We start from the raw sequence: 12451 nt of genomic DNA, 5'->3' as shown, positions 1-12451 counted from the left end.
ATTATTATTATTATTATTACTACTATATTAATAATAATATACATTATTATTAATATATATATTAATTTCTATTAATCCAATTATTATTATTATTATATATTAATTTATATTAATATATTATTATTATTAATATGATAATAATAATAATAATAATAATAATAATAATAATAATAATAATAATAGAGTCAAATGAATGCATTCAGGTATGACAGACAGAGGCTGATGCTGAAGGAGATCCATCAGTGTCAGTACATCACCTGCATGAACCCAACAGCTGGAAGCTTCTCCGTCAACCCCAGACTGCAGGTGCACACATACACACACACAGACACACACACACACACACACGCACACACACACACACACACACACACACACACACACACATTGGTTCATCTGAGACCATCGTCCTTTGTGCTCATCTGTCTGTCTGTCTGTCTGTCTGTCTGTCTGTCTGTCTGTCTGTCCCTCTATCCATCTATCTATCTATCTATCTATCTATCTATCTATCTATCTATCTATCTATCTATCTATCTATCTATCTATCTATCTATCTATCTATCTATCTATCTATCTATCTATCTATCTATCTATCTATATCTATCTATTTATCTATGTCTGTCTGTCTGTCTGTCTGTCTGTCTGTCTGTCTGTCGGTCTGTCTATCCGTCTGCCTGTCTATCTATCTATATACAGTATATAAAACTCATAATAGCGCAGGGATGGTACAAGAGGAATTTCAAAACCATGCAAGCAACACACAATAGCAAAATGCATTTACACAAAGCTAAAAGTAAGAAGTGTCCCTCCAGAGACACTTCTCGGTGTTTGCCGTCCACTTCCCCTGCGGCGAAGCGTTGGCTACCATCTTCTCCAGCATCCTGTCGGCTCACTTCCTCCAGGGAGGCTTCAGCTTTGGGGTCTCTCGCTCCGTGGGAACCCTGATGCAGGTAAGAGACACCAATACAGTGGTTTTAATTTATTCCATCTCTTCTCTCCAATCATCAATATCTCATATCTCCTTCTATCTATTTGATCTGTCGCTATTGTTCTCCATGCCCAGGCAGCTATGTGTCTCCATCAGAAGATCAGTCAAAACTTCTTCCCCACAGCCATCCGCTTCCACTATATCTTCAACCTGCGAGACCTCTCCAACATCTTCCAGGTAACATTGGTGTTCTCCCCATCTCCTCCCAGCACCACAAAGACCTCAGCATATGAAAACAAAGCCCATATTTGAATGTCTTCCATTCATTCTCTGCCACAGGGGATCCTATTCGCCCAGCCCGAGTGCATCCGCTACCCATTAGACCTGGTCCACCTGTGGCTGCACGAGAGCTCCAGGGTCTACTCCGACAAGCTGATGGAGGAGAAGGACATGGAGCTCTTCAACAAGATCCTGCTGGACACCGGCAAGAGATACTTTGAGGTAGAAAACGCAGAGGAGGACTTGGATATTTGACTTTTTCCAAGGTGATATTCAGAATGAATTATGATAAGAAGCAGGGTTCACTTAGTTGAACTGAGTGAATTGAGTGAAGTCGTTAAGTGCATCTACCATGTTGCACCTTTTCTTCAGTTTCTGCTCTGTTGTGATTTCTTTGTGATATTAACATTTTTGTGACAAGTTTGTTTGATTTTGGTTTATGTTATTGTTTATTTATTTATTGTATAATGAAAATGTTTCTCATTTTCAGGTTTATTATGTAATGCCAATTCTTTCTATTTTATTCTTATGAATATTATCTATCTATCTATCAATCTATCTATCTATCAATCTATCTATCTATCTATCTATCTATCTATCTGTTTGTCTATACTTCCATTGTTTTCCAGGGCATAGATGAGTCCATTTTCATCCACCAGCCTCTGGTCTACTGCCACTTTGCCCAGGGAGTGGGGGAGCCTCGTTACCACCAGGTCAGTAAAGGAAAGTTGAGTGCTTATTAATTCTTATTATTTATTATTCTATTATTTATTCCTTATTATATATATACAGGTACTCCTCACTTAACGACCGAGTTCCGTTCCTAGAACCAGGTCTTTAAGCAAATTAGTCGATAAGGGAGGACCCGTGTTATTTCACGGTAAGGGGGCGTGGCCATTGTGAACGCTAATGTAGTGAATACTGACAGACTGCGGGAACGAGACTGAGACTGAGAACGAGGATGAGACGTATACAATGTATATGGTATATATAGTATATATAGTGTATACAGTGTATATAGTATATATAGTGTATATATAGTATATACAGTGTATATAATATATATAGTGTGTATATAGTGTATAAAGGGTCACCGTGGTATCGTGGTACACAGCGCACAATACAGACTGGTCGGAGAGCTTGTCGTCCGAATGGTTGTTAAACAGGTAGGTCATTAAGTGAGGAGTACCTGAAAGAAAAAAAAATAATATATATATATATATATATTTATATATATATCCCAGGCGTTGGACTGGGAGAAGCTGCAGAAGACGCTGTGCGACGCTCTGGAGCACTACAACGAGCTGCACGCCGTCATGAAACTGGTGCTGTTTGAGGAGGCCATCAAGCACGTGTAAGAACATCACCACCATCACCACTAATTGTCTAAGTTACAATTCATATTTTGCCTTAAAAGCAACAGATTGAGGCTAAATCTTTCTCAGGGCTAAAGCTAAGAATCTTTCTCACAGTAATTGTATCATATCATAGAGCATAGATGGAGGTCCAACTGGATTATCTAGAAATTATGATAACATTTCAAAGGTATTTAACAAAATGTTTTAATTTAAAATGTATGCATGAAATAAAAAATACGTACTCACACGGTAGGTGCCGTATCAGTCGCATTCTGGAGGCCCCCTACGGCAACGCCCTGCTGGTGGGGGTGGGCGGCAGTGGGAAGCAGAGCCTGTGCCGGCTGGCCGCCTTCCTCAGCATGCTGGAGGTGTTCCAGGTCACCCTGCGGAAGGGCTACGGCATCCACGACCTCAGGGTGACCCTCACACCCATACAGCGCCACAAAACAAACTATGTGAACCTATTCCCCGTCTTCTCTCTGTTGACCTTTTCCCTTCCCCTTCCCGTCAAGAGTGACATAGCGGCGCTGTACATCAAGGTCGGGGTGAAGAACATCGGCACGGTGTTCCTCCACACGGACGCCCAGATCCCCGACGAGCGCTTCCTGGTGCTTATCAACGACATGCTGGCCTCAGGTTCATTCACGCAATGTGTGACACGTTGGATGACTTGTATTTATTTTGAGATTTGTCTGCCTTAGATTGACCTTTAATTACTTATTTAATTAATTAAATCCTCACGCACTAATTCAACTTTCAATTTTGAATAATGTTGTAAAACTTTTTAGATGAAAATTATTTGACCAAATCGTACATGTTTAAGTGTGAGGAGAGTGTCGATAGCACTGGTTCTCCTCTAGGGCAGGGGTTCCTAAACTGGGGTTATCGGACCTGTAGAGGTCCATGAAGGAATTGCATGGGGTCTGCAGCAAAAAAAATATTTTCTTTATATGAACATTTTCATCACTGTCACAGCCAAAGCTTAATCTGCCAAGGGAACCTTGGCAGATTAATCTGCCAAGGGAACCTTGGCAGATTAAGTTTGATTCAGTTATCCCCTTGATAAATTTGGGAACCCGGGCTCAGGGACACTTGCCAAATGTTCTTTTACCTCACATGCGATTACCTCATGTGCTTGTCTGTCTTGTTGGTATTGGGTTTTTTTCTGTTCTGCAGGCGACATCCCAGACCTGTTCAGTGACGAGGAGACGGACATGATCGTGACATCTATCCGGATGGAGCTGAGAGGCCTGGGACTGATAGACACCAGGGACAACTGCTGGAGCTTCTTCATAGAGAGGATCCGGCGCCAGCTCAAGGTCTGGACACTGTCATGTACAATATATTAAAGGCGAGGTTCCAAAATAGAATGCTCACATTATAGTCATATGTTTATTTGTTTATTTTTTAAACAGGTATTACGGAACAGTGATATGAGATTTTATTCAAAACTACTTTACCTTGCAATTGACGCAGTACATCCAAAGTGTAATGTTGGATCCAGTACGTTGTCAATAGGAAGCGCCACAACTTCCTGTTTCTAGTCTCTTGCATTAGCGTGGATGCAGCCAAAAGAGCTTATTTGTAGAGGGGTAAAAGAGTCAATAGAAAAGAGATATATAGAAAGAGATATATATACACAGTGCATGGTTTGCGGTCAGTTCTGATTTTGGCATATGACATAATACTGTCTGATGATATTGTGAGCTTCTTATGTTTATAAGGCTCTAAGTGCACAGAGTGGAGATATGTATCGGAGTCTCTCCATTTACACATTGATGCCCTGCACCCACCAGAAAAGCACACAGACGTTTATTGCACGTGGAGATTTGAGCAGATTTGACACATTGACACAACAGAAAAGAAAATGGTTGTTTGTGCATCATCTTGGTGGGATAATGTGCAGTGTTGAGCAAAAGTGGAACGTAACAATTTAGATACATTTACATAATAGGCAACATTGGTTACAATAATAATAATATATAACAATAATTATAACAAATACATGGTGAAATTACACATGCATTATTATTATTATTATTATTATTAATGTTATTATTGTTGTTGTTGTTATTATTATTATTATTATTATTATTATTATTATTATTATTATTATTATTATTATTATTATTATTATTATTATGATCATCATTATCATCAAATTATTATTATTATTGTACATTTCCTCACATTCTTCAGTGCTTTTGAGGTGGGTGGGAGGGAGGTCAAGATGATCGTGGCTGTCTAATCTCCCTTCATTCATAATACTACACACATTATTCACCACAGTTAATGTCGTCTGCAGTTCTTAGCAATATATATATATATAAAATAAAGAAAAAGCATTATAAAATGCTTACTTGCAAAATGTATCACTTGATCCGTCAAGACAGTGATGTCATTGGCATATAAACAGGAAACTCTGTACGCAAAATCAGTTTGTATACAGAGGATATTTTGTTATATTTACGGAACCCAATATCATGCCTACCAGAAGTGTTTCATCTTATATCTACTTTTTTAAGCCATCTCAGACTATTCAATACACTGGACTAAAACCACGGTCTAACCACTCACTGGGGAAGACTGGAATGCTGTAACCCAGAAACTTCCCTTAACCATCACAATGGTTCTAACAACATTAGATACCTAAATATTGATATCTTCACCAATCTGAAGATTTAGCTGGTGTTCTCAGCAAGAAAAGAAAGAAGCTCCAAATAGTTGCCTCTATTTGTGGATCCAGCGCTTTCATCATGTCCCCGAAATGAAAGTCCTTGGTTACCCAAACATATGACACAATCGATCAGTCCTTTCACTATTTCCCTATTTTTCTTCACCTTTTCGTCGTGGAATTCCATTTCCCGGCGCACTCGTTGGTTGAGCTGCTGGTCCACTCGGGTTTCCCCGAACGTTTTCAAAAGCACCGGCGCTTGTAAGTGTCCGGCCAAGCTTTGGTGTCTCGTCGCTGCCTCGGTTAGACAACTCAACACCAACTCAACACCAAGTCTATCCGTTGCAAATAACAGACATTCCCAGCAATACAATGTGCAGTGTTCCTCGGAGGCTGCGAGCCAAGGGTACCGCTCGTAGTTGGTGATTTGAAAGTGGCGGACCAACCCTATCCCCTGCCGGAACAGGCTTGCAGGCTGCGGTGTTGGCAGACCTTTTCTTACAATGTCCAGCTTTCCTTGAAAAGATCGTCTTGAAAATTGCGTTAAGATTATATCTGCGACCAAATTAATTTCTTCTCCTCCTTCAGCCATTGTGGGTTGAAAAAACAATGAAACAACAGAACTATTTTAGCTTGTGAAGGTCGCTACGAATGCGGTTTAGCTAGTTCTTACGCTCCCTGCCCATCCGATCAAAGGACGGGAAATTGCTGACAATATTGAACGCCTGCTAGATGGTTCTGGTGTCGACAACTCAAAATCTGATTGGTTAAAGTAAGCTTCGTTGCCATTGATTTTAAGTTACAAGCACCCCCACTGTTGATTATGAAGGCTTCAAGGCATATTTCTTTGACATGGCAACACATGATGGATGAAATATGATTGGATAAAAGTTCTAATATAAACATACACTACTGGAAGCAGCGCAAACAAGAGAAAAGCTATGTAATGAAGATAATAAAAATTTGGGAATAATTAAATGAAGAGAATAGACATTTGGGAATAATTTAATACATATTCATGAATATAAATATATGAATATAAATATATTATATAAATATGATATAATGCAAGTCAGTGATTCCGATAGTTGTTTAGGCCAGCAGAGAAGGCCTTGCTGGCCCTGACGGCCCACCACTGCACATATTGTTAGGATAGCAGCAGTGAAAATGAAAAATAATAATAATAATAATAAACCTTGTATTTTCAATGACCCCAGTCCAACCAACAGTACATTCGTTAAATACTCTAAACTCAATAATCAATAATCAATTTGAAATACAAGAAACCAGGAATTAAACTCGCAACACTACAAAAAAAACCAAGACTGTGAAGGCCTTCTAGCCCCAAACTTCAGATAGTATTATTAAGCAAACTATTTTCAATTCATAATTAAATGGTTACAACTAGAGCAACGATCGGGCTATGGATGGACATGGACATTGAACAAACAGAATGTCAGGATTTATCAATATCTGATCTCCCATTCCTTACTGAATTAATGAAGAAACATAATTTCTTTAAAAACCCATTCATCGCAACAACTCTGTCAGCCTGGTGGAGATTCCTCAAACTCAGTGGTCACACTCTATCTGCAAACAAATTTACCCCCAATTGGCACAACGTGGCTTTTCTGGTTAACAACAGACCTATAATCTTCAGGTCTTGGAAACGACAAGGAAATACTCATCCATAAATTTTGAAATCAATTTGCTTATATCCTTCCTAACCTTAACCTCAATGATATTATATCGGTGGTCACCGTTTCCTACAATTCCCCCAACTACAGCAGTCTCTAAAAGTTAAAATAAAATTAACGAACAACAGCCTACAGCCACCTCCAATGATTGAACATCTCACACATATCGGTCATTTAAAAAAATCCCTTTTCCAGAATCAAAAACTTTTATTAAAAACAGATGACACTTTATCTTTACCTAGCATGGCATGGGAAAGAGACTTTGCTATTTCCACCGATATTAACCTATGGACACCTTTTAAATGACCCGCAACTCCAAAATGCAACTCATCCCATATAAGATTTTGCGCAGAGCTCATATCACCCAACACAAAATGTTCAAAATGGGTTTCTTGGATAAAGACGTTTGTTCTCATTGTTCCCCTAATACCAGAGATGACAATGTTCATGCCATCTGGCTCTGCCCACCTATCCTAGCATTCTGGACCAACATCACCAAGAAGTTATCAACTCTTCTTGGTAGCAGCATTCCAGTCTCCCCATCAGTATGGCTCCTCTGTGACCTCTCCTCAGTTGACCCACCACTTGAACACCACCAACCCATTTTGATTGCCTCAGCAATTGCCATAATGATATTGATAATGATAATAATGTAAATAAATTGAATATGATAATAATATTACTCAACTGGAAAAACAGAGATAATCTCACCACATCCCAAAATGTCTCTTTGTAAGGGGGGGCTTCATCCCCAAAATGGATGAATGGATGAAAATGATAAATTATAATGACCACCATATTGAGCGAAATAATCGTGATTAGCATTTTAGCCATAACCGTACATCTAATATAATTAACATATAAATCTCAGATTTTTAGATGAACATAATTCGTTTACATAGACGCAAGTGAAAGGCTCTTTATGCCCTGTTAAGTATTTGTTACTGCATTATGCTGTTAATAGGCAAACTCAACACTCCCCAGATCCCTTTTAAATTAAAACATTGAGACCCACCGGATGCAATGACAGCCGGATGGATTAAAGCACGCAGCAGCTCCAATAAGTAAATAGTAAATAAGAAAAAAAAAAAAAATATATATATATATATATATACAGTATACTGTATATGGCCTCTCTGTAGAGGCTATTGAGGGGGAACTAGATATTCAGTTTACTGTCTGACAGGACTTTTTAAAAAATGAAAACAATTCATTTAATAGTTGGTAACTAATGGATTGACTAATCATTGCATGCAGCTCAACAAAAGTATAATTATTGAATTTGTAAATCAAAACCATGAAGTAAAGACTTTGTTAACAGTAAAACAATAAGTGTTCAGAAGGATACATACACTGTTTAGCCTAGTTGTCGTTTGTACAAATTATTATTATATTCCTGGTGTTTATTTTATTCAATTGACTTTTATTTATTGACTTTTAATTAATTAATAAAATGTTGTTTTATTTTACGTCTCTCTTCCACAACTGAACCCCACCTCCTCCTCTACCTTACCGCTGTCTCCGTATTTTCAGGTGGTCCTGTGTTTTTCCCCAGTGGGGTTCACGTTGCGCACCCGTGCACGGAAGTTTCCGGCCCTGGTGAACTGCACGGCCATCAACTGGTTTCACCCCTGGCCTCAGCTGGCCCTCCAGTCCGTCAGCTCCACCTTCATAGAGAAGATACCCGCACTGGAGGTAGCTGGTTTGCCTACTGTACCCCTGTCTTCAATCGTTGTCTAAAGATGTGTACTCTAAAAGTCTACCTAGTCTAATAGCCTTGAACCATCTGTGTGTATGGATGTGTTATTCCCTGTGTGTATGTTTCCTATATCAGCCAAATATCCGAGCTTCTATCAGTGACTTCATCTCTTTCGCCCACACCAGTGTCAATGAAGTAAGCGCCATAAAGTCATTACCATTCCTTTGACGTCCCTTCCTTATCTAATCTATGTTTTGTCTAAATATACTCATAGGTTAGCATCAAGTACCTGCAAAATGAGAAGCATTTTAACTACACCACGCCCAAGAGCTTCCTGGAGTTCATAAAGCTCTACGGAAACCTGCTGGGAGCCAAACGCAAGGAGCTGACGCAGAAGATGGAGAGGCTGGAGAACGGCCTGCAGAAGTTGCTGACCACAGCCACACAGGTGAGGGACATTCAGGGTATTGACAGAACCCCGGACTCACCATCTACCCACCTAACTACCTCTCTCCTTGTGGCTCAGGTGGAGGACCTGAAGGCGAAGCTAGCGGTGCAGGAGGTGGAGCTTTGGCAGAGGAACTCAGACACAGAGGCTCTCATCGAAAAGATCGGGCAACAGACCTACAAGCTTAACCAGGAGAGGGCTGTGGCCGACGCTGAGGAGCAAAAGGTACGAGAGTGTTTGGACAAGTGACTTCCAACCTGTATAAGAACATGTTGTAGCAACTCAGAATTTCCACATTTTAACCAGTGTCTACAGTAGTCTACGTGATATTCAGGTATACCCCATATACCCACTAAGAAAGCTCTAGGATTTCCTTGGAACATCTGCAAAATGCACAAGGATACATAACAATATAGTTTTGTGAACATTCACTTCTGAGATTATGTTTCACAATTAGCAAGTGGATTATAACTGCAATAAAATAAGTTTGCAGGGGAATTGCCAGTGTACGGGCACATCCTTACAATTTCACATTTTCATTTAACACTTTAAATTAAAAAAACTGGCGTCCCACAATTATTTTAAGTTTGATATTTATTTAAGACTGATAATTGCACAACAGGCAAGTGTAAAGCATTGGCAGAAATGCGTAATGGGGGAACCATCTCCGCTGACACTGAAGCCCCATGCGTCATGTGTCAGAGGTTCCCAACCACCGGGATATGAGAAGGCGGGTGAAAGTCTCGATCCTCTCTCACTTCACCTGCGTCCGTGGTGCCTCAGAGCCGCAGGTGGGTAATGTTGACTCATACCCATGACAAATTCCAAGTGGGACAAGCTATGGTACGACCCCTTCGTCCAACCAACGAGAAAGGACAGCCAAGGATCAGGAAAAAGTGCCCATAATTTCCTTCCCCACTGGACAGGCCAGTACAGACAAACTCTCATCTGTGGTATAACAAATTTAGGATCAGGAAGGAACAGAAAGAGCCGAATCTTAAATGGGTCCACCGCAACCAGATGAAATCACACCAGAACCCCATGAGAATCAGAGAGAACGCCTAAGCACAGGGTGCCAGTGGCTAGTAGTCAAGCGAATAGAAAGATTATTAATGTGCTTGTGTGGTATTCAGTATAGAAAAAATGTGAAAACCAGAGATCACTAAACCAGGCTATCGCCAATATTATATCAACCGTTAGCGTTTGTCAGGTCAGGTTGAGTCACTTCGACCCATCAGACATTAGTGGGTGTAACCCAACACATTCCAAGAATCCCATCCCAAAAAAGGAGTTGGAGTGTCAAGGTCATAAAACACGCTGAGGCAGACACAACCTATGTGCTACAGCAGCTACAAAGTTCATTATAACCCAGTCCGAATTGAGCAGACACAATAAGAAACCTAAGTGATTTATTGGGGACTGCTGGTCACTACGGCCCTCGGGTCCTGGTTTAACACGGGACTCTAACACGTATAACACTTTCAGCCTATCTACAGTCAAATGTCATGTCAAAGGATTACAAGTTGAAATCGCTAATAACAAGGCTCAGATAAGTCAACGGCAAAAACAGCGACAGACTATTGGCCAGACTTTACAAGCCACGGTTTTGGTAGTGAACAAGCACAGCCCTTGACAAGACCCTTCACGCGGTAAACTCCCTAATTTCAAGCGCCCAGGTTGACTATATTCACACACAGCTCATCAGTTTCTTGATTTCTGACATGTTGCGAGATGTAGGACCCTCAGCGGACACTCTGTCCATGGGTAAGATGTCCCATACTGCATCCCTCTCTCCTTGGTGCAGGACCCCCTAACTACAGCTATAGTCATACCCCATCAGGGCCCCCAGGGAAAGTTATCAAGTGCAACTGCTACCTACAGTGTTCGGTTAAAGTGAAGAAACAAAGTTCGAGATAGATGAAAAGAATAAAAAACCTGACTGGACCCACTAGTACGGGTAACCCTTAAGGTACAGTAGGACCCCCTTAGAGAGGTTATAGAGAGAGCAATAGAGAGTTTTTCTTTTCTTCTTCTTTATTTTCCTTGTTTTGTTTGATGCCACGCCTATAACCAACATCACCTGTAACCCTCTTCTTCACTGTTGGAGATCCCTGAACAGCGACCATCGGGCCGATAGGGGAATTGTCGAACTTTAAAAGAGAATAAGCTTTCTTTCACCGAAAACCCACAGCAAGACAATGATCTTGTAAGATCAAGCCAATTAACAGATGGAGGCAACGAGGAGAGCAAACATAATTTATTATTTTATTTAAGTTGAAATGGTTGGATTAAACCAAATGAACGCTATAGAGTTTTAATTCAACACTTGGGCTTTAAAACGCACACTAAATTCTATTCTATTCTCCGCCAGAGGGCACTGTCAGGTAACCAGACTGACGAGGAGTGTAGTAACACTTTTCAACACTAGAGGGACAGATTAAGCATTCGGGTGCTACTTCTTCACCCCGCCAGAGGGGCGTGTTTATTGTTTTTTCCAAGGCGGGCTGTGTCGCCACCAGATGGTGGTGTTTCTCTCAATCGCAGAGTGAGTTATTTACACCTCCAAAGCACTACGGGCGCTATTGGATTGCAGCAGAGCCAGCGCCCTTCATCCAGTGGAGCCTATGTAAACACAAAATGGCGGCTACTAGTTTCACTACGGGCCTGTCCCCATTAAACAAAGAACTCTCTACATGCACTGTGTAAACACTGGATTCAAATCTCATTTAGAAGTTTAAATCTCCTTATAGGTTGGTCGCAGAGATCGTGGCGATCTCTAGTTATCTAGTTATGTCGATCTCTAGTCATCTCACCATTATCAATAGCGCGGAGCAGTGAATCTCACTTTTGGTACAAAGCACCAACAACATTTTGTCTGAGACCCTATTAAATACTCGTCAATCAGGCCTTAAACCAAAAGCGTGCTTTGAGGTTTTAAAGTATTGTAGCGACCCAAGGGGGTGGGCCCAGACCGTTTAGTTATGTTGATGCAAAGGATTATGGGTCTGGAGATGTTATGTGTCCCCATCGTGTCTTATTATGTGTTTTCTGTGTTGGGTGGTGACCCAGACTGCGTTGACTTGTTGTTGGCTAGCACAGGACCGTGACGTTGACTGACATAGCCGGATATGGCCTCAGGGGTTCTATGTGTTATTGTCTGTGAAAATAAATGCAAGTTGCCCCTTCTGGTTTACAGTGTGTTGGATGCAGGCAGTGGCCTATTAAAAGAATGGTCATTCTTAAACAAATTAATTCCTTTCATGGTGCACGCTAGCTACATTGTTGTCTGTGGGATATGGAGCAAATTAATCGAGTGCTCTGTGAAATAGCAGATGGCTATATGAGAACTGCAATGCTGTCAGCTGCCT

The 12451-nt window shown here is 40.7% G+C and overlaps 1 protein-coding gene across 1 annotated transcript in view; it reads left to right on the top strand.

Annotated features, from left to right (window-relative positions):
- The window catches only part of dnah9l (dynein, axonemal, heavy polypeptide 9 like), a gene marked incomplete at both ends in the record, with an annotated part of 50481 nt that overhangs the window by 20288 nt on the left and 17742 nt on the right, over positions 1-12451 (top strand). The window contains 13 exons of the mRNA XM_080010752.1: positions 204-306; positions 813-950; positions 1064-1165; positions 1268-1429; positions 1837-1920; positions 2452-2561; positions 2819-2981; positions 3078-3201; positions 3742-3884; positions 8470-8631; positions 8771-8830; positions 8910-9083; positions 9162-9308. Coding sequence (XP_079866878.1) covers positions 204-306; positions 813-950; positions 1064-1165; positions 1268-1429; positions 1837-1920; positions 2452-2561; positions 2819-2981; positions 3078-3201; positions 3742-3884; positions 8470-8631; positions 8771-8830; positions 8910-9083; positions 9162-9308 — 1672 coding nt within the window. The remainder of the gene's footprint in view (positions 1-203; positions 307-812; positions 951-1063; positions 1166-1267; positions 1430-1836; positions 1921-2451; positions 2562-2818; positions 2982-3077; positions 3202-3741; positions 3885-8469; positions 8632-8770; positions 8831-8909; positions 9084-9161; positions 9309-12451) is intronic.

Source organism: Zeus faber, assembly GCF_960531495.2.
Source record: "Zeus faber genome assembly, chromosome: 12".
NCBI lineage: Eukaryota > Metazoa > Chordata > Actinopteri > Zeiformes > Zeidae > Zeus > Zeus faber.
The sequence above is the reverse complement of the archived record's forward strand: the minus strand, read 5'-3'. Positions and strand labels throughout refer to the sequence as shown.